General features: G+C 43.7%; 2 protein-coding genes across 7 annotated transcripts in view; both read right to left on the reverse strand.

Moving 5' to 3' along the window:
* The window catches only part of rassf5 (Ras association domain family member 5), a 30903-nt gene extending 23376 nt beyond the window's left edge, over positions 1–7527 (reverse strand). Inside the window, exon 1 of one of the 2 annotated variants that reach the window (XM_030419317.1) lies at positions 6541–7527. In XM_030419317.1, the coding sequence (XP_030275177.1) occupies positions 6541–7384 (844 nt within the window). In that variant the 5' untranslated portion in view covers positions 7385–7527. Of the gene's footprint in view, positions 1–297; positions 1470–6540 lie in introns of those variants that run through there. The other variant, XM_030419318.1, reaches the window with a different exon arrangement.
* Positions 7528–8784: 1257 nt separating this feature from the next.
* Positions 8785–21586, reverse strand: ikbke (inhibitor of nuclear factor kappa B kinase subunit epsilon). 5 transcript variants are annotated; one of them, XM_030419313.1, is made up of 21 exons: positions 21199–21583; positions 19897–19996; positions 19522–19659; positions 18820–18949; positions 18563–18744; positions 17666–17826; positions 15311–15421; positions 15038–15217; positions 13971–14167; positions 13620–13678; positions 13410–13501; positions 13171–13272; positions 12994–13051; positions 11735–11847; positions 11581–11657; positions 11452–11491; positions 11266–11367; positions 10225–10321; positions 9977–10068; positions 9759–9830; positions 8785–9658 (listed from the first exon to the last, which is right to left on the reverse strand). In XM_030419313.1, exons 2-21 carry the CDS (start codon positions 19993–19995, stop codon positions 9595–9597), a joined length of 2166 nt encoding a protein of 721 aa, XP_030275173.1. In that variant the 5' UTR covers position 19996; positions 21199–21583; the 3' UTR covers positions 8785–9594. The 5 variants fall into 5 exon arrangements, with proteins under 5 accessions (XP_030275173.1, XP_030275172.1, XP_030275175.1 ...); XM_030419312.1 differs by having other exon boundaries at positions 20981–21583; XM_030419315.1 differs by lacking the exon at positions 21199–21583 and adding an exon at positions 20897–20915.
* Between the last annotated feature and the right edge of the window lie 887 nt (positions 21587–22473).

Genomic DNA, 22473 nt, shown 5'->3' on the forward strand with positions numbered 1-22473 from the left:
GCTCTTACACAAAAGCGAGGGGAGTAGATCAGCCGATAGAGACAGAGAGAGAGGGAGGGGGGTGTATAGACAATGAGTAACAGAGCTTGAGGGCATTGCAGTTCACAGATAGATGGACTGATGCACACAATACCCAAATATTTTGGCCCACAGCCGGCCTTTGAGGCCAGCCCGGCTCAACCTGTCTACTCATCATCATTGCCTTTTTTTCCAAAATACTGACCTCTATCAACACCAAACTGATCAGGACTCAATTTTAAGCTTTAAAGTCTGCAGGCTTCATTCTCCTCTCCATACCTGAGGTGGGGAGCAGAGATCCATTAGAGGATGATCTTCGGAGAATCCTCAGGCTGTCACTCCACGACCGAGACTTGGGCAGCCTCTTCAGGAGCCGTCCCAGCCGCCGCGACACCTGTCCAAAGCAGGCGCTGCCAACTTCACCCTCCGAATCGCCCCTAACCTCCTCCAGGTGCAGTGACACCTGGCCCAGAAACGTCCTGCCCATCCCGACGCCTTCAACCCCACCCGACCTGACCCCGACCCCCAACTCCACCTCCCTCTTGGCTTCCTCTAGCCCTGGGACAAGAGGTGCTATCTGGGCCATGGATGGAGCATGGTGGCACCATCCGGCCGGCACCGTCCTGTGCGCGTAGTCCTCGCTGGCCCTCCTGTCCTGCCCCCGGCTGGCCCTGTCCCTCTGAGGGCTGCCCCAGCGCCAGCCCCCCCAGTTCCCCCCTCTGCCATCCCAGCGCAGCCACTCTGCCACCGGTGCCACGCTCCGAATAAACAGCCCCCTCTCCACTCGCTCTGCCACCCCTCCACCTGTACTCCTCACACACTCCCTAATGCTCTCCCCGATCTGCTCGCCTCACACTTTTTCTCCTGAGCGGCCGTCCTCGCACCTCAGCGTGCAGACATGAACAACGAATCTCTGCCGCACAACTTGTTCTTCTCCAGTGTCTGTCTCTGTTATCAATGCACCCTCATCCTCTCTCTCCCTCTCTCTGACTCCACTGCAGCACCCACACACTCTGCAGTAACAAACAGCCAGCTTAAAGAGACAGAGACCCCCTCACAATTCTGCCATCTCTGCTCCCCTCTCTTTCCAGCAACAGGAACCGCTCGCCTTTCAGTCCCCTCCGTGAACACACTTCATTCAGCTTTAGAGAACACAGTGGGACCTCCATGCAAAAGACCAGAGACGTCACCGACCACTGCAGAGGTGGTTACCGACACTGCCTCCTTCTTCTGTCTCCTCGGTGTGAAACCCCACAGCCTGGTTGATGGGAAGTGAGTCAACCATCCAGTCTAACCCCTCAACAGTGGCATATCTTGTCAGTGCGAAGGACTTGCATCACCTCAAGTGTGTGTCTATGCGTGTGTGTGGGGGCTTGTGTGTGTGGTTAGTCCATGGGTTATTAATATGCACAGTGAAAGAGAGAAAGAGAGAGAGGGTGCTGCTGGGAGTTCTCCTGGCCTACTTCTAAAACTGAAGAGTTTGGAGGAACAGGATGTGCACACCAGTTTCACTCACAAGCAGATGACATAATCATGAGCAACGCAATCAGAAGGCAATGCCGTGATGTCATCTTTTCTTGTCACTGCAGCGCCGCGGATGATGTTTATGTTTTCATCTGAGAATCCAAAATTGCTCTCAACCTACATGTGCTTAAGAATGCCTTTGTCTCGTCCTTTCAGCCCCGGCCACCTCTTCCTCTGCAGTCCTCCTATCGCTTTCCACCAAGGGCGACCTAAATTTAGCCTGCTTGAAAATCCCCACTGTTCTGCCATACATACAGGCTACAGCTGAGCAGCGGGGCACAGTGAGGAGAGCACAGAACAGCACGCAGGTCTTACTGCAAAAACAAAACCTTTATCTGTGTACCCCATCTTGTCACTTCCTTTTTTTTTCAGTACATAAAGGTCAAATAATGTTACGCTGTGGGTGACTGGGCGTCTCTCCATGTACACTGGTTGTTTCTAAGAAACTGAACAAAAAAACAACAGTATAGCGTTCAATAGCTTTCTTGTATTCAGGTTTTTAACTTAAGATATTTGAGCTCTGAAGGAATTTTTTTTGGCCAAGGTCTTGTTAAAACTATATTCATCACAGGTCTGGCAGATCGGCAGCAGTGGTATGTCGGGACAAGAAGGTTATGAGCCATTTAACGCAGCCCTGCTCCTGTGTTTTCCTCTTCGACTGTGAATGGACCAATGTGAAACAGCTAAAAGCTTCCTAAGACAAGGTCTGCTTTGTGCAGATCAGGGGAAGAGGTGAAATAAGGAGGAGATGGGGTAGGGAAAAATAAACATCCGCTGAAGAGAGATCAGGAATGCCATGGGGCATAAAGAATACACATGGAGGGTAACATGAAGGTCTGCTCCTGGCAGCCATGTGTCAATGTGAGTATACCTCCCTGTCACTGCACTGACCAGCACACAACCCCAAAATCTGCTGCTGTAGATGCACTGTAACAACAAAGATCTCTGCCTTGCTTGTCAATATCAGAGTACAAACCCTGTGAGTGGGGCTTTATTGAATTCTGAGATGAGAGAACAGTGTTGATATATGTGGATCATGAATGCTTTTTTCCCTGTTGTGAAATCGTGTTTGGAGGAGCTCTGATCTCTGGAGTGTTCAAGGACTCAGTGGGGGTGAGAAGGGCAGATATTCATGGAAACACAGCCACTTTTAAGAATCTGCGGGGTACCGAGTTAATGAATGGAAATTAGCTGGTTGGTGGAGCGACAGAAAATTAATTGAAAACTATTTTAATTAGTGCCAGACTGATTTTTTGGGGGCCAATGCATAAACACACATTTTTTGCACCGATCCCTCAAGTGTGGTTATCAAAAACTGGTGACAAAAATATGTAACAGAGGCAGGATATTGTATTTAGAGTTTAACAATAAACTGTGATGACCTCAGCACACTAAAACAGTACACTTTACTTAGAAATTCTATATCATCCCAAGCATCTATAACTGTATAATAATCTCTGAAAGAAAAGTTTTTGTATCAGTGAACCTATACACTGATATTGGCATCTATGATAAGTAAACAGCAGTGGGTTATATTGGCAAACTGATTCAGTGTCTTCATCATGAGGATTTTTTGCTTTCTTATGATTTATATATTTGTAAATGCAGGTTTTAGGGGTTTTAGGGACAGGATGAACAGTTGGAGAATACCACCAGCTGCTACATGAAATTTGATAAATGTTTGATGCCTCAAGGAAGTAATCAATAAATTGTTATAACATAGGTTCAATAATGAAAACATACATTAACTGCATCCTAACTGAAGGTACTTGTGTAAGAGGTTCTCTTGATTAACCTTTTAATCAAAAGGACATTTTCTACTACACTTTCTTGTACGTTATGAAGCATCCAGATCCTCAGGTCATCTGGGACAGCTGCATTTAATGATCCCAGGATCCAAACCAGGGATGGGGAAGCAGGTTTTAGTTTCTGTGCTCCCCACCTGTGGAACGAGCTTCCTGAACCCCTGAGGTCTGCAAAAAACTGTCAGCTAATTCAAATCCGTGTTTAAAACATTACTGAACACTGTAGATTTGTAACTTCTTTTTAATGTGTAACTTTTGATTTGCTTCCTTCTGTTTTATTGTCTTTTAAATGCAACTTTGACATTTTCTTAATGTCTTATTGTAATGCATTTATAAGCATCTGTAAAGCACTTTAAATTGCCTTGTGTCTAAATTGTGCTATAAAACAAACTTGCCTTTTAGGGAACACTTTTTTAAATCCCCATTTTTTATTTTGTAGCAGCACATAAACACATAGTTAATGGTTTACAACACACTGATGTAGCTGTAAGAGGATATAAAGATATTTCTATGTGTTTATTGTGTGTTTGTCAACAATAATAAATCCTCCTGAGAAGCAGAAGGTGTACTAAACATGCAGCTGGGTTTAAATATCTGTTTATAGATAAAAAAAATCAAATCTCAAAATCTCAAATCTGTGTGTTATAAACTATTCATTGGTCCTTTGGGGCTTGGATGCTACATTGGGAGGGACCAGTGCTACCTGCCACCCCAATGAGGTTTAAATGAGAACTATGTAAATGAAAACTGTGTATTTACAGGAAGAGCTGCATGTATTATTGCATGACAGAGACTGAGAGAGCACCAAACCCAGTTTGTCGGGAGTGCTGGTGCCACAGCAGCCTGGTTCCCTGAAAGCTTTAATTAAATATTAATCTGACGTCTGACTCTGTCTGCCAGTCTGTAATCCAGCCTCCACATCCCTGAGACATAATCCCTGTCAGGAGACACCCAGAGCTGGGATTAAAGGAGGCTGCTATTCCCCCTCCATCACTCCCTTCCCGCGTGCTTCCTGCCTTTTCTAACCAACAGCACAACATGGAAAAATATATATAAGAATATAGTTTAACAAACCTCAGAGAAGAGTGAAAGACAGTGGAGTTTGTTCCCTAAATGGGCAAGATTAGTGTCAGTGAAGCAGATATATGGAGTTAGTAATGTCTAGACCGACTCCGATCAGACATATTGGTCATATGCTTCATTATTTTATGACTCATTAGGGCCTGATGCCATAGAGCTCTCGTCTGTGTGTATTTACTCATGTATAGTGTGGGGGTTCGCTGTATAGCTGACTGACATACCACAAATCAAACTCTCATCCAACTCCCTAGTGGAGCAATAAAGACAAAAAGAATGCACAAAGCCAGCTATAGGAAAACATTCAGAGGATTACACAACAACAGAGGAGCTCGGGCTAGATTGACAGATTCCACTGTAGGGCAAGGCCACATCACAACAGCCCTCCATCCATCCGTCCCAGGGGAGAGGATCTGTGTAGCTGCTTCTACAAGCTTCAAATGCAACAGCAGCTGACAGAGATACAGAGAGGGTGATAAATTAAAGACAGACAGAGGGAGCGAGGCATACAACAAGACAAAGAGGCAGAATGATGGTTGTTCATGGTTGCGAGGCCTCCGTCTCTCCCTCCCTATCATTTGCTGGGTGTAGTTGAAAGAAGAGCATGTGTGCGTGTGTGCGCTGTTCCTATTTTAGCAGTTTTGGTTGCGTTTCTCCCCACAAAAATACCCTGACATGCCTAAATTTGTATGGCTTGTCATAAATGTCCCGGTGACCCCCGTGACTGCACACCACACCGCACCTCTGATGCTTTTTTTCCGAGAAAAGGGAGCAGAAAAGACAGAGGACAGGGAGCAGCTGGCGGCATGAGACTGCAGCTAATTAGCTTGATCCACAAAGAGTCTAGTGAGGACAAAAAAACTCTGTGAACTTCTTGGGTTGTAATAAAACTCATGACTCTGTGTGTTAGTGTGTGAATACTGCCCCAGTAATCACTGCTCTTGCTCCACTGAGCTCTTGCTGATAGCACACTAAATCAGACAGCTCTGCAGTGCTGGACAAAACTCTCGCTCTTTACTCCCCATCCCTCACTTTCCTCCTCATCCCTCTTGTTCTGGCGCTCTGTCTCTCCTCATTCCCATCACCCTGCCTCCCTCCAAACCCCTCCTCTGACTCTTTCCACTATTTTGTCATCCCTTTCCCTTCCTCATCGCCCTTGGTTCTGTTCTTTTTATTTCAGCCAGGACGTCCTCTCTTCCCTCTTTTCTTTTCCTCGATGGCTTTATCTCACATCGCTCTGTATCCGCAGCCTTCCCAGTGACAAAGTGCTGCTGACACAACGCCAACTCAGCAGCTGCATGCGCTCACACACACACACACAAGTTCACACACGCATGCAGAGCATGCATGTACGGTATCTGCAACACACGCACAAAAAACTCTTTTGGCTGAACAGATTAAACACATATCCAAACTGCCAGGTCAAATTGGCTTGGCCCCGAACTCTCTTGTGTCCCAGAGCTGTGCAGGTGGGAGTGATGTCATCAGAGCCTTAGCAGCTCAGCAGTACAGTCAGGTGTGTCACTCCAGACAGATCAGGTACATGACTGTAGAATGCTTCAGTCCAACACATGATCAACTTAAAAAAAGATGCTTCTGGTGTCCCTACAACACCTGTACACCTCCTGGAGAAAAGACTTGCTGGTGCATAAGTGTGAGCTTTGGACATTTCTATTGTGTTTTTCTGAAATTCCACCAATGCACCACCGTAAACTTAAATCTATCCCTCGTTCCTCTGAGCAGAGGCTGCAAATCACAGACTGAGAACTCTGGGAGGACAAGATAATGGGCTCTCCATGGAAGGGATTTTTGGCTTTGTCTATGGAGCAAAATGCTTGGAAATGCCCTTCCCTGTCACACAGCCTCCTTCACAAAGGCACATGTACGCTTTTTTTGTGTACACACACACACACACACACAGCCACCAGTATGGAGGAGTTAAGCACTTGTGTCCTTCATAACATGATCTAATAGTGTGCCAGAAAGAAAACACAGCCTGTTCTTCACCGTTTGAAATAAAACAATTAGCAGCCTACAATCACACAAAATGCATGTTTTGGATTCTCATAATATGAAACTGTACCGTTAAGATGACTTGGAGGACACGACTACTTACTTTGACACTTAAGTGCCGGTGCAGTGATCTGGCGGCTACAGGCGTCACAAAAATCCTGCGTCACGGGCTTGGCCTCGAACTTGTGTCCTTCGCCCTTCTCTGCCCTCACCCGTGGGTCCGTCCCCTGGGGAAAGATGGACCAGGCCTCCCTGCGGTGAGGCTCAGGGCGGGCCAGCTTGACGACTCCAGTCCTTCCCTGTGTGACCCGCTCCAGCCGGAGGCCGCTGTTCTCCCCTGGTACCTGCACGGCGGAGGAGACGTTCCGGTGTCTGCTGTCTCCGCTCCAGGTGTCTCGCCTCCCGTGTGGCGCGTCCCGGTGCCGGTGCGCTCCTTTGTGTCCATTCGTAACTGACCCGCTATGCATGTCATTGACGCCCGAACTCTTGAGTGAAGTCGCCCTCCGACCACCTGTGTTACGGTTTGAGTCACAGTGGACGTTGCAGTCGCCGTCACCGGTGATGTGCCCGGCTCCACTTCGCCGAGTCCCGGCCGCGGTGCGCCTGACGCAGCCCGAGCTGCCCTCCTGTCTGTCCCGGTCAGGGCTACGTGGCGCAGCAGGGGCGGCCGGAGCTCCGCATCCTTCACCGGGCATCACTCCTCCTCTCTCCGCAGCGTCTCCCGCTGTTCCCGGAGACAAGGGATGAGCGGCCGCTTCCCCTTCAGTAGTGACGGACCCGGACTCCCCGCTGCTCCCTGAGCTTCTCCTGGACATCAGCTTCTCCCAGGACGACTTCCTCGGCAGCTTCTTATTCCCGCCGCCGAGTAGTTTGAAGAAGAGGAGCGGCGGTTCCGAGTCCAGCCTGTGCGGACCCGGGTGCTGCCCCACCACACTCGCAGACGCCATTATCCCGTCGTTCCCCTGTAACGCGTGTGTGTTCAGCCGCTCGGAGTGTGTATTTGTGCGTGTTTTCACTCCGTGCCCCGAATGTAAACTCAACTCACGCCCGCGACCAGCGTGTAGTAGTGACGCAGAGACCTGACGGCTTTAAATGCCGCGAGCGCGCTCCCCTTTTTAAAGCGACGGGAGCGCGCGCTAATCCCCTGTTCACACTGTGGCTTTGATTTGGCAACAGACTAAATTATTGAGCACCAATTGACTGGGTAACAACACTTCACTTCCTGCCGACTCACGTTGATTCGTTAGCTGTTTTAGGCATTTACTCCAGATATAGTCACAGTAATAATCTTCTGAAACCACTTGTACTAAAAGTAGACTACAGAGAGGAGACTGGCACAGACCAGAAACCACAATCACAGATGAGCAGTCTGTGAGAGCTCCCAGAGACCGGATTAAGATGAGAAGCAGAAAGTAATACTGATGGGGATTTAGATTTCCAGTTAAAATTTCCAATAAATGCAGTATTTCTTTTAAATAAAAGACCAACACCTCTGACACATGGTGCCTGTTGTGGACATAGAAAGTCATCTGTTTGGTGGGATCAATTATTTAACATTTTTTTTGTAGGTGCTTAAGAGGGCCGGCTAAAGTGTTGTGTCACTGTGGAAGCTAAACAAACACCAATTTATGTATAAACTGTATGTATAAACCAGGACTGACACAGCAAGACATGAAAGTGGGGCTTCTCATATGTACTGAATGATCAAGTCTAGGTGATAATAACATAATGTCACACTTGTTTGTGTAGGCCAGAAACAGGAAAGTTATCAAATTTTCCACTTCGCCAAGAGCACGTCATATGAGCGGCACAAAACCACAGCGGCAGTTGAAGCTCGTCCCCCTAGCAGAGCTGAGAAAGCCCCCGAGGACACCCACAGCACACCCACACAGACTGAGAGAATAACTTTCAATTTCACTCTGTGCTCTGACATGTCAATACAGCTCGCTTGTTTTCTGTGCTCATCTTCCCGGACCACTGTGTACAGAGTGGATACGAGGGTGTACTGTTGCCTCACGTCAGTCCAGACCTTTCTGACTTTTCACAATGTGGTGACTCATCCTCAAAGAGATATGCTGCCCCTGTTAACCTAGAGAGGACATGTAAGGGCTTTTACTTTTACTTTGAGCTTGTTTTGCTTCATCAAAGGAGATCATATCATTTCTCGTGACCAAAAAACAATTATATTCTTCCTTTTTTCTAATGCATTTCCTGTGAGCCATTATAACCCCTGGGATTCCCCCTGCATTGTAACCACGTTGGCTAATATCATTTCATACTGTTAATTTGCTCTAATGTCACGCCTGGGTGTTGGCTCTATACTTCTGTTAAAAAGGAGACGCTGTGGTGAGTGCTGTTTCCCTGATTTTATTACTTCTCTTTTACAGTGAAAACCTGTGATCAAATACAGAGAAATAACTTATCATCCAAGTTAAATATCAACAGGAAGACAGACACATGAAACATCAAAACCACAGGACAGTCGACGATGTAATCACTCACTATTCTTTCAGTGAACTGACAATGATAAACTTGAAGTCAGTCTTGAAATTAAGTCACGTGAAGTAAGTCAAATGATCAACCATGAAGGGAAATGTCAGACAACTCCTTTAACACACACACACACACACACACACACTTAAATATGCAGACAGATAGACGGAGAAATATACAGTCAGTTTGGTTAAATTCATCACTTAATGGTCTTCAGATGTCACAGTGGTTCCTCTGTGGGAGAAAGAGGAAATACAGCCTTAGAAAAACACTCTAACAGCTGACTTAGCATTCATTTGGCCTTATCCTGAAAGTCCATCAATGTGGCAGCCTGTTAGAAATACAATAACACTAAAGGCATTAATGAGGTTTATATTGAACTGCTGAACTAAGTTGCCAACCACATGCACACACACGCACACACACTCACACACAAACACAGTGAGTTATGATCCATCAGTAGTGTTTCCTCCTTCTCCACACTGTGCATCTTATCTTTAAATTGAGATTCACATTTTATCGATTGTTTCTTGGATGCTTCCTCTTCCGGCCTGGGCTGGAGTAGATCCAGTGTCCATAACTGTTCATGAGTGGCAGTTAAATTGAGGTGCTTATCAGGGGGAGTGCGTGTGTGTTTGTGAGTTAAGATGATGCTGCACTTTTGTCACAGTGTAGAAGGTCTGGCCAAGCTCGGCTCCAGAGCTGCTGCAGGGTTCACTGCTCCTAGACTATAGGACAAAAGACAAATGCAATCAACATCAGGTCTGTCTTCTCACCTACTGTATCATGGGGGTGTTACTTTCAACAGAGGTTGGTTGCTCAACTGACCTCTCAATGATGCCGTTGTTACACTGTAGCTCCCTTACCAAAATCTCCATTTCCTCCTTCAGACGGTGCATCCTAGAACAAAGAAAGACATGTTATCAGTGCAATCGGGCAACTCTTCACACACACACACACACACACACACACACACACACACACACACACACACACACACACACACACACACACACACACACACACACACACACACACACACACACCTGGAGACCATCTGGTCCTTGTCTGTGGGCGAGATTCCAGGCTGTTGTCCTGATTTGGTGGACCGCACACTGAAAAGGATTTTGTCCAGAGTCTGGGGAGCAGAGAGGTGACGTTACATGACAACCAAATTAATACCCTCAAATCTAATAAAAGAGCTCTACAAATTATTAATTAAGTTTTGGCTTCTTAAGTTCTTTTGTCATGTTACAATCTTTGATTTGAGAAGCAGAGATAGAGAAATGTTTACCTTATTTTGGCACTGCTCACTCATCTCCAGGTCTGCCAACAAGCCTGTGGAGAAGGAGCTGAAGTCCTGCAGTCGGGTTTGCATCTCTAGTAAAACACTGCAAAGTACAGTACAGATGACACACTTCAGTAAGTCAAAGCTACCATCTTTACAGTGTGCCAGTGCATGCTGGATTCCAAAACAGATGAGAAAATCAACTGAAAAAGTTTGCAAGATTTAATTCGAAGATTGAAATCTGCTATGGTCAATTTCAAATGAGCAAAAAAATGTTAAGACAGATAATCTGGATGTTTTGTGAACAGGTAATTAAGTATTTATTCAACTATTATGATGAGTTTTGACCTTATAAAATATATTTTCATCATAGTTAAATATTTTTTAACCTTTCTCTTAAGATAAATAACATAACTAAACAGTTTTAGTTCATAAACCCTATATAAAGTTTTACTTTACACTTGGCAGATATGTGACAAAAGAATGATTGTGAGAGAATCTTTTGGTCGCATTTGAAGTAACTACCACACATTCACACCTCAAACTGTCTCGAGTTGCTCTACTGCTCTTCACAGGCTCCACTGACCTTTGAATAACAAGGCCACACACAAAAGGTTCTCATTTGTTGGATTTGAAATGCGTTCATTCAAATCATTTAAACTGCACTTCACAGGAGTGACTGAGTCTAGACTTAGATTGTGCAAAATCAACTGTCAAAATGTTATTGTTGCTTTATCTGAGCAAAACAGGAATCCAAGAATTATAGAGTGAACTGTGATAAAATTTACAATCTCAAAATCAGATGCTTAACAAATGCGAAGTGAGGATTAATGCCGACTACCTACTTAATCTCTTTGTGTGAGAATGTCCTACTGTCCTGTGCTAATCTTCTTTATCTAAGCTTTCATCATCTGAGTGAAAGCCCGTCAAACCACACAAATAGTTATCTTGTTGTAAATAATCAATATAATGAGGGATAACACAGCTCTGTTGAGTCTGGCACACTGTATTTGGATTTCAAAAAGTGACCCTAGAGCCTGCTTTGACCTGCTCCACATCCTTGTTGAGGCCAAAATCTCCTTGTATCTCTGCACGCAGTCCTCTCTGAAGAGAGATTTCACTCGCTTAATGTGGCCCGACAGGTGGATTCTGGGAAAGGAGAGTGACAAGCAGATTACAGGAGAGCTCAGGGTAAAACCCTTTAGGACATCAGCTGTTTGGAGTCATACTCACTTCTCGAACTTGTGGATTTGCTCATCATTATATGCCAACTCTGAGGTGAAAATAAGAAAAGTTTTTTTTTTCCCAAGAAGAGAAACAGCAACAATTACACATTACATACCAACAAATAAATATACATACTGCCAGTAAGTCTGTCTTTACGATAATGCTGATGGATTGCTGTTATCTTTTGCAGCAGCATCTCCATCTTCTGACAGCTGTGAGAGACAAAGAGGTCACAGTTCAAACACCACACAGCAATGAGGTCATCCTGCAGCCTTGTACCACTAAGTACCTCTTGTCATTGGCTAGCGTCTCTGCTAGCTTGGCCTGCTCTATCTGCAGATGGTCCAGCCGGTTCTGAAACTCTTGGATGCCACTAGCGTATATAGGCAGGTGCTCATGGACCTGTAGAGACAGCAGCCACAGTCAACAATCAACAAATCATGTGTCTACCACAGGATTAACGGTTCACAGTCCATCATCCTGGATTAGTAACAAGGTAATTCATCCCAATAAGTAAACGTCTGCTGGGCTGATACTAGAGCTGCAACGATTAGTCTGTTGATCCATTAGTCATCAAAAAATACAATAAAATCAATTGACAACTATCTTGATAATCAATTCATTGTTTAAGTCATTTCCAAGCAAAAACAAAAATGCTGTTTCCAGCTTCTGAAATGTAAACAATTCCTGCTGTTTTTTGTCATTTATGATGGTAAATAGTAAGACCCTTTGGACTGCTGGTTGGGGAAAAAAAGTAATTTGAAGACACATTTGGGGTTCTGTAAACTGCCATGAGCATTTTCCACTACTTTTTTATTTATTTATTTACATTTTATAGATTCAATTAATAATGGTGAAAATAACTGACTGATTAGTCAATAAAGAAAACAATCTTTAGCTACAGCCCTAGTTGGTACCATGGATCTAATAAAGGAAACCTGGACAGTGTCAGAGGTGGAGCCCTGTTCATTTCTATGAAAAGCTGCTCAGTGGTACATGAAGCCACCACTTCCTAGGTGTATAATTACATGATTTTCCACATAGTTTTCCTCGTTGTGCAGCTCACAGAGTGTGGGCACTAGGGACTTCAACTGGTTTAGACAATTTAATGGTGCTGCTTTTCTAGACTTTTTCCCCACTTTCTAGACTGAGTGGCTCAGATACTGATAGTGAAAAGTCATTTGACAGGATATGTGTTTTTGAAAAAAATACATCCACCCTTTTACAGTCACTTCTTTCACAATTAAACTTCATGTTGAAAAGTGGGCCGGTGTGCGTCTAGTCACTTTGTCATTAAATGGTTTGGGCACTAAGTCAAGTTAGCTTCAAAGCCCAGCGCTGTTCCTGGGGGCTTAGTTCATACATGCTAGAGTTGTCTATCAAAAGAGGAACAATATACCCTTCACATGACTATTTGTGTTATGTTCTGTCACTCTCCACCTATGAAAGAAGGAATAAATAAATCATAGGCAAAAAGCCAGGACAGGATTTCCATCAGTCACAGCAGTCAAGCTGGCTTCTGTGATGCTTCTTTCTGATGCCACTCACCAGCTGCAGCTTTTGTGTGCTATCAGCTGAACCTTGGTTTTCTGAAGCGAAATGGCCTCTAAGAAAAAGAAAGGAACAACAAAATTGGGAGCAGAAATTAAAAAAACAGTAGGTGGGTTGAAATGAAAAATGTGTGTTTAACATCAAAGATTCCTTTCTATTTAGCAAAAAACTTACAGTGTATGAATCCTGTGCTCTACGCTGAGGCAAGACTGCAGTCTAATGGTGATCATCGCAATACTGTGCATTGCTTCTCCGCACTCCTTTCGCAACCTCATCCTGAGGAACAATAAGAATATGAGCCAGGAGGAGTAATGGAGGGGAGAAGAGTTTTGATATGGCTCATTACACAGTCACACGTCATCACTCAGTGGAGTTAAACAAATAATCCTTATTTTAGCTAGTGTGTGTCTTACATGTAGCTGTAGTATCCCTGCAGTAGCAGCTCTCTGTGTGTGTGCAGCAGCCGTACTATCCTCAGGTACTGGTGAACCACTCCCACTATTACCTAGGGAGAAGAGGGGGGTTAAAGGAGGTAATAAATAAAGGGTCGGAGGGTTATAATAAACATATCTTTACAGAACATTGGGCATGTGTGTCATAAAATTTCAGTGGAGCAGCAGTACCTTGGAGAAATTGTAGTCTGCTAAGACTTCAAACCTGGATGGGATGACTGGAGTCTCTGCTGCAGAAAGAAAGACCCACATCCCATAAAACGTATGACTTATGGCAACTGTGTCATGATTCTTTTTAATAAAGCGCAATGATGCACTCATCTTTTGTACATCTATATAAATATTAATCATCAAAACTTGATTCACAAACATATTGATGTTTTTTTCTGAGTAGGTGTGCTACTGGGATACACCTCAAATCAAAACTCTTTCATATTTCTCTAGGGGGCCCACTGTGAATAAAGGGGAAGAAAGCCACAAGACTTCACAGAAACATATCAAAGGTGTCTTTGATTGTCTTACGTTCTCTAAAGGGCAGGCTGGTATTTGCTTCAAGCCCGAAGCTGAGCAACATGAGGGGTCGCGCAGGAGAAGTACTCGGGAGGTTTACCACCTTCATGCTGCCTTCCAGTGGGAGGTCATGACCCAGGTAGAGCAGATGTTGCAGCTGTACTCCTATACCCGTCTGAGAAGCCACCTCCTCGAAGAATGCTGACACCCTGTGATGATTGACGGGAGAGAGAGGCAGACACCTTTTTAAGTCAGGTCCAATTCCTGGCTAGATTTCCTGAGGCATCTAATGATGTGCTATGTATTCATATTTTTTGAGAGAAAATATGAAAGCAAAAACTGACCAACTAACTATCATTCAGCTCACATCACATCCTCTGGCACTAATCAGATACTTCAGATGTAACACACACATTCACTCTGTTCTTCCACACTCAGAGGACTGCAAGGATTCAATCAACTGAGCGGGAAAGCCTGTATACACGCACTCGTGGATTACAGATATGATCTGGAGCTTACTTCCATGATCACATTAAATGCATAATACTCATTATTCTGCTCTTTCTTCACACTGTGGGCCTGTTGGTGGATTCATCAGCGGAATGAGTCATGTCTTAACCACCAAAGCTTTTGACCATAATAACAACATCCCACCTTGCACCAAGTCATTTACATGGATCAACCTACTCATGTTTCATGCCTTACAGTAAACAAAACACTTTAGAACAGGGAGAGCACATTTAAAGGTCAGGAAAATACAGCCTGCATAGTCCTGTATGTGACAAGCTTTTTGCAACCATAAAACAGAAAGTTTTCTCTCCTTTCATGTTGTGGCACAAAGATTATTTCAGAACTAAAACTGGGAAACATTTAAAAAGTCAAAAGTAACAATTTTCCAGTTTAAAACTGCAAAATAACACACAAGTTGCTGTCTATTGAATTCTGTCAAAATTGCAAGACACACTAGAAATCAGATAAGAATATATTTTTATTTCTAATCTGTTAGGATTTAAACAGTTTGCTTCATTTGTGTTTAATCTGTATAACGTGTGTGCGATGATACACCTGTGCAAACCTACGTGTTGTAGTGGTGTATGTAGATGCAATGTGCCATGGCCTGTTGCAGAGAGAAGAGGTGAACTGGCTGCCGCTGCAGTATGTCTGTGGTGGCCGTGAAGAACTGGTCAAAACCCCAACACCTCTCCTGGTCGGCCTCCAGTATACCTTCAAGTACTGGAACCAGCTGCACTGTCAGACCCCTACAGACAGAGAGGGACATTACATAATTAACATGACGTTTACTCAAGAGTGCCTGAGATCCATGTTAAAATGCTCTTAATTAGGCAACATACTGTGAGAGTTGGCAGCTGTGAGGTAGTTGGTAGCTCCACTCTATAGGTCCGTCCAACACCCGCTGTATTCCAGCTATTGCCCCCATAGGCTTCTCTGTTGTTATTTTAAACCTATAAAACAACACAACCAAGACAGGCTGATCATTGATGATGTTCATGAGCTACCTGATACACCAGGATTCTTAAGAAACAACATGCCAGAGGTTGCAATACCAAATATTTTCCATTATTAACTTTATTCTTTTTAACTATGTAAAAATGTCCGACTGTCTGCTATTTTGACAGATTAAGACTCTGAGGAAATCTATAGTAACATTAGTAATTCACATGCAACAATGTCCATGACCACATGTAAAACCACCTGTAGTAGACCCTAAAGCTGCACGATATATCGTTTGAGCATCGTCATCGTGATGTACATGTGCGCAACAGTCACATGGCAGGGCCTGCGATGTAGGACGCAAATGAACTCATCTAATTTCAAGGGTACCTGACACACACTGTGTATGCAGACTCTGCATAAAGGAAAAGAAAGACTTTGTGCCAAAAAGAAAAGCAATGTTAATTATCTGCAATTATTTCGGCTACAAGAAGGATGATATTGACGAAACACGTGTTCGGTGTCGACAGTGCCTTGCATCTGTTGCCACAATGAGAGTTAACACACGTAATTAGTTTGACCATTTACATTGGTACCACACAGCTCAGTATGACAAAAATAGGTCAGATCAGTGCGGGTTAATTGTCCACAAGATAGCAGCAGTGCAGCATAACATAAAGTGCTATTCAGGTCATCTGATGAAAATTCTGATGATATTTTTTCATATCGCAATATATATGGCAGGGTTATAAAAAATTGCAATATTAGTTTTTTCCAATACCGTGCAGCCCTAGTAGACCCTCTTGATATCTGGGTGCTGTATTGCAGCAGAGCAAAGAAACAACATTAAAATGTCCATAAGAAGTTGTCTGTCAGGGTCAAAAGCACAATAATGATCACCCCTGTAGCAATCTGCCTCGATGCATTCAATTACACTAAAGCAAGCACCCACTTGCGGTCCCAATATGAACCAGGAGGAAGATTTGAGTTCAGCCTTGGTTTCAGCAGATGAGTTCAGTTTAATTTCTTGTACATTATTTGTTCACGTTTCAATTGCAGTTGTCTAATTCTGTACAACTGCACTGTTCACATTTGCCTGTTAAGGAACAAAGGCTGTTGTGTGCCTCCTATATGTTGACACATAATGTCACCACATTGTTGCTCCGTCTCTGTGCTTGTCTCTGTAAGTTTGCTATGTCCCTTTATCATTAAAAAGGACAGGTAATAATATATTATGACAGAATATTTACGCTGTTTGTCAAAATTAAGGACAACAAGCAAGAAACGAAAACCTCTGCAGCATGCAGCAAACATCTGTCTCTGGAGGGAAATCTAAACACAGTTTGGCACAATTTGAAAGATTATATTTTTACAGAAATATGTTATCTATCATGGAAGGGGTGGATTTTGAAAGTCAGTATCCCTTTTTCCACAGGAGAAGATGCATTATCTCCGCAGCATTGGTTCGCCATTTCTTTGCCGATGGTGATTCACACAGCATCTCCACCTTAAAGATGAACCGCTGTGTAATTCTCACAGAAAGCCGGCGCTGCGGCTCCTAAAGAGGCATGACGGTTCACGTCATGATGATGACGTCTGTGTGTTTTCAAGGTGTTCCTCAGGTGTCCCCCCTGTCAATCTAAACCTGTGGACAGTTTATAATCATATGGATGCTGTTATAATGTGTAGTGATTGAGATCCTGACCCACCAAACATCCTGGAAAGTGAAGAAGTTATGTTTTTTAAACTGGAAACTGTCTGACTCCTTCACTCATGGGGATGGAGGCTGTTTTCTGGGGGAAAGTTCACTGAAGTCTAGTACAGAGGGCTGACCGTAGCGGTGATTTATTTTCATCACAAACACTCGGTGAGTTAAAGTTTTTTGCCAGCGACAGATACTGTTTTTCGGGCAGAAATGTGACGAAGAGTTGGTAGGACGGGGGGGGAGGACATACAGGAGGACGGACGCTTCTCCACGTACAGCTGTGGTATTTTTTTCCTCATATAAGTTGCCAAAGACAGTTACAGTTCACACTGGTTCGGTTCGCCAATAATGCGCCCACTGATACTACCTCCAGAGGCGTATTAGCACCGGAGCGAAAGTTTACCCCTCGCCGCCTCCGAGATATTCACACTGAGACAGAGGTGGGGAATTGGCACACTAAAGCCGCATCCAAGCGCCAGTGTGAATGGGGCTATTGTTGCCATCAAAAATGTATGGTCTGTACATTTTCATACCTAATGTGTTAACTTACATGGTGGGCTTGTTCCGACGGGGTCCTCCATACGGTATGAAGGGGAGACTCCCGGTGGCAGCATGGTAAAATGTCACACCAATACTCCACAGGTCTACACTCACGCCATAGGATTTCTGATGAGGCTTACGCAGCACAGCACGTTCGTACATGTCTGGGTGCTGCACACACACGTTTGAAACAGTAAGAAAAAAAAGGCACAAGCAAGCCTGCAGAGGTGGATATACAGTCATGGTAGCTTCATATGTTGACAGCAGTTCAGGTTATCATCTAATCTTGAGTATTATCTAAGGATCAAGTGAAAGCAGAGACAGTGTTTTGCCCCAACATGAGTGCTTTTTCTTTCTTTCAGGAAACACCGTTTATCTGATAAAGCATTGAGAGGTCACACATATACACTCTTATTAACTAGAAATATAAATTATATTGATGCCAACATGTACAGTCACTGTGAAACTGATGCACATAAGCCAATGCTCCTTTGTCTCTGAAACTGTTCTGTTTATGTAGAGTTTCCAACTTAAATTATTTTAAACCCTTAAAACTAAGATATGTATCAATTTGTCCACTAGAGGGCTACCTAGTCTTGATAATATGAGTTGCATTGACATATAAAGAACTGAGCCTCACAGGTCTGTTTGTCTCACAAATCTATTTGGACAGGTTGAGGTTGTCTTTGGATGGCGCCCTGGGCGAACCTGGATGATTTTCACAATTTTTGGGCTGTAAAACAATGTTTTCACAACTAATCTATTAAATCTTAATCAATCTTTAGGTTATTCTTTACATACACACTTTAGGGACACACCAAAACTTGATTTGAAAAGTCAGTTTTACTGCATACTCCCAGACAGCCAAATACAGGCTTACCAAGTTTATTCGTTATTTATATCTTACCAGATACTCTTCAGTTCCATATATAGACACAAACTTCTCGTCGTCTTCCAGCTCTCTTGCAGCTCCAAAGTCAGTCAACTTATAAACAGACTTGCCGTCCTCCCCAACCTGCCGCATGATGTTACCTGGCTTAATGTCCCGGTGTACCACTCCATTTTCCCGTAGATGGTTCATTCCCTGCACTGAAGAGAAAAGAGTAAGAGACACCTCAGTTTAAGTATACAAAATTACCAGGAAACACCAAGATATGCACCCACCTACACACTGCAAAACTGTGAGGAACTCTGTTTCAGGCAAGCCAAAAGCATTTTCTGGCTCCTCAAGCAGGCTGAGCAGACTTCCTCCTGAACAATACTCCATCACCAGCACCTTCTGTTTAGACGGCAGCTAGAGAGAGAGTTGAAAGATGAGCAGCACGTCATTCAAAACTGTAAACATTATGAAAATATAATGAAAAAAACTTACTGACGCAAGAATTCCATGATAGATACTGTAAAAACTACTGTAACCTAGTTAGGAATGTGACTGAGAAGGTAATTAGGAAACACCATTAAGAAAGCCATCTACTCAAGTGTAGGGCTGCAACAAACAAATATTTCAATATCAATTTATCTGACGGTTATTTACATGGTTAATCTATTAATTGTTTAAGCTATAAAATGTCAAGAACCTGCTCATCACAAAAGGGCCCACCATGACATCTTCAAATAGTTTATTTTGTCCCAACAGCAGTCCAAAGTGAAAAGACTCTTCAATTACTATCATAGATGACAAAGAGAAGCTGTAAATCTTTACATTTTAGAAGCTGGAAACAGCAAACCTTTTACACATTTTGCTATGAAAATAGTTGGCAACCAATTTTGTTAGTTAATTGTCTAACAGAGAAGGACAGGATGTACACATGCCAATGTTTTCCACTGTCGTATTTTTTGTCTTTCAGCAGCTAACGCTCCGCATACCTCCTCCACAGCATACAGCTTTACAATATTGCTGTGGTTGAGCTTCCTCAGCATCTCGAACTCTCTCATCTGGACATCATGGGGGCGGTTGTAGCTCATCATGTTAAATACCTTGACGGCTACCAGCTCACCAGATTTCTGCACGCACACACAAACACAGTGACATCAATATAACACATCACAGTAACATGTAGGAACATCAAAAACAGCCCACATCAGCACTGCAACCACAACCGTTTCTTATCACACATCCTGGTGACGCTTTGGAGTCAAAAAGTAGGCCGAAACATCAGAGGTAATTGCAGCTGTGATGTGAATGAGCTGCTCAGTGGAAAACAACTTGACAGCGCATTTGAATGATAAACATACAGCTACCTTATTGCGTGCCTTGTAGACACTGGCAGTAGCCCCTTGACCGAGGACATCTTGTAAAGACCACAGATAGTTTGTTGTGCTGGCTGTAATGCCCGACATTCTGGAGGAAGAGACAGAGAGGATGATTCAGACAATTAGAAAAACATTAACAGAGACTGGGGAGAGAGACAAGCCCTCTTTGTCTTTGTGGTCTCCAGGAAATTAAATGTAATACAGAACAAACTAGCTAATTATACATAACAACTAAGCAGTGTTGCAAAAAAGTACCGTTAGGTCATACTAGAACAGAAATGAAGATACCATGTTAAATATTATTTTGGTAAAGGTGTCACACATATGAAAAGTACTTGAGTTAAAGTCTTTAAGTATCTGATATTAAACGTATTCAGTATGAAAATGTACAAGTAAAAGTAGTAATACCACACGTGAATGCTGTTTTCTATTGGGTCGACCCATCAGATCCGACATTGAGCATTTTTCTTATTATAAAGACAGTAAAACAATTTACTGTGCTTCTTTGGGTCTGATGTAGCCTGTAATCTGCAAAGCAGTTAGAGCAGTAATAAACTAGTAAGTAAAGTTATCAAGAAATGTAGTGCATGAAGATGTACGTTATCTGCCACCAAAATTTAGTGGATAGAAAGTATAAAGTAGCAGAAGAAGGAAATTCTCAAGTTAAGTACAACAACCTCAAAATTGTCCTTAAGTAACGTTACAGTAGCTAGCTCTGAAGTGGGTCAGTGTTAATAGTTGGTTTTTCGCCTGAACACATGAGGTAAAGTACAATATAACTAAGTTATTAAAGACAAAAGCAATCCCTTATGTTACAGATAAGTTATGACAAACTAGCTAACAGCTAACTACACATGACATGCCCAGGTGATTTTAATTAGCGTTAGCTTGATATCTAGTTAGCTAATTGAACTGACAGCTAACTGGACTGTGCACTTTAATAACACGACAATTAGAAGCCACACTAACAACTTTGTTATCAACCAACCGGTTTAGATACTTCTGTCTTCTACGTCTTCTGATACTATTGTCATGTAACAAACTAAAACGTTAGCTTGAAATGTTAGCTTACCTGGTCTGCTGCAGCAGTTAGCCACCACCGGTTATGCAAACTCTCGCGGCACGACGGTTATTCCAGGTAAATGTAGCGTCAAAATACACTTGAACCTCGTCAGTTCCAGCTCACACTGACCCGAGGCTTTACGGGAAAACCAGACTTGGCTGACAACAAAAAACAGACGCCTACGTGTGAAACTTCTTCCGCGCTGAGAAACACAAAGAGATGCATACCTGCCTCACTTGGCCGCTCTCTGAACAGGTACCAGGTGCGGCACACAGGGGAGGACAACAACAGCGTCGCTCCGTCTCTTTCTAACGTGGACCCTGAGGGATCATGAGTTAGCTGACACGGAGGCAGCTGCTCCTAACTGTGCTGGTTTAGGAAGTGCGGGTGTCACTCGGGGCGGACTCTGGTCTGTGGATGGTGGCGGAAGCACAGCTATGCGCAAAACTTGACAGTTCGATTCTGTGTGTCTGTGTCACAGCTGTGAGAGCAGTAAATGACACGCTCACTGTGGCATCCTGGGGGATTTACAGCAAGTCTCCAAGTGTCGATCTGACACCAGTTTTTACGACCTGGGAGCCACAGCAGCACGCAGGGACCATGGGTGTCCCCAGAGCACACAGCAGAATGTCAGTTACTCACACACCATGTCCAACATCAGCATATCAACAAACACCACACATTAGAGAGCATCAGGCCCTGAACTTAATGTTTCATCTGAGGAGAGATACTCATACTTTATGTTTTTATAGATGGCCCACTTAATAGGGTCACGCCTTCGTGAGTGGATGTGATCGTGCTCCCAATGTCTCTGTAAAGTCACCACGTGTGCTGCCATCATGTCCTTTCTGTTGTTCCATGCATGGCCACAGACGAATCGACATACCAGACCTGTGAAAGGTCATTTTAGATATCTCTGAATGTCTTAAGTGGTGAGTATTTCCCCCCTCTACTGTCAAAACTACACGACTCATTATGTGATGGAATGACTGGCTGATACACGTGAATTGTGTCGGCTACAAGATAGTGCATGCACGTGCAGCCTTATGTAGATGTCGAGCAAGATAAAAAAAAAAAAAAAGAAGAAGAAGAAGAAGAAGGAAGGGTTGTTATCTCACAGATTTCTCCTTTGGTGCCAGACTGTGGTGTCAGCTGTATTGAAGTCAAGGGGAGATACACGGGGCAGCACAATGAAACCCATCATATCTACTTCCTGTAACTTTTGATTAATAATGAAGGAACACACTTCACAGAGGGGGTTATCAGCTGATAATATTGTGATCAGACGGGGCAGGTCCGACTGGTTTTCCTCCGACTGTTACACTGCAGACAGGAGCCTCTCCTACACGAAGTCAGAGAACCTACCATCAGAGGTCACACCACACGCAGATATGTTGTGTTTTAGTGTGTTGCTCAGTGCATCTCCCGTAGACTTCAATACAGCTGACACCACTGTCTGGCTCCAGAATCAGATGCGGTGACCCTTCCTTCTTTTTCTAGGC

This window comes from Sparus aurata, chromosome 6 (assembly GCF_900880675.1).
Source record: "Sparus aurata chromosome 6, fSpaAur1.1, whole genome shotgun sequence".
NCBI classification, from domain to species: domain Eukaryota; kingdom Metazoa; phylum Chordata; class Actinopteri; order Spariformes; family Sparidae; genus Sparus; species Sparus aurata.

Coding starts and splice junctions, on each gene's coding strand:
- ikbke (XM_030419313.1), bottom strand. CDS start 19,995: ATGTCGGGCATTACAGCCAGCACAACAAACTATCTGTGGTCTTTACAA. Junction 11,658..11,734: donor ACGCTAGCCAATGACAAGAG/GTACTTAGTGGT, acceptor TGTCTCTCACAG/CTGTCAGAAGATGGAGATGC. Junction 9,831..9,976: donor AAGGACCAGATGGTCTCCAG/GTGTGTGTGTGT, acceptor TCTTTGTTCTAG/GATGCACCGTCTGAAGGAGG.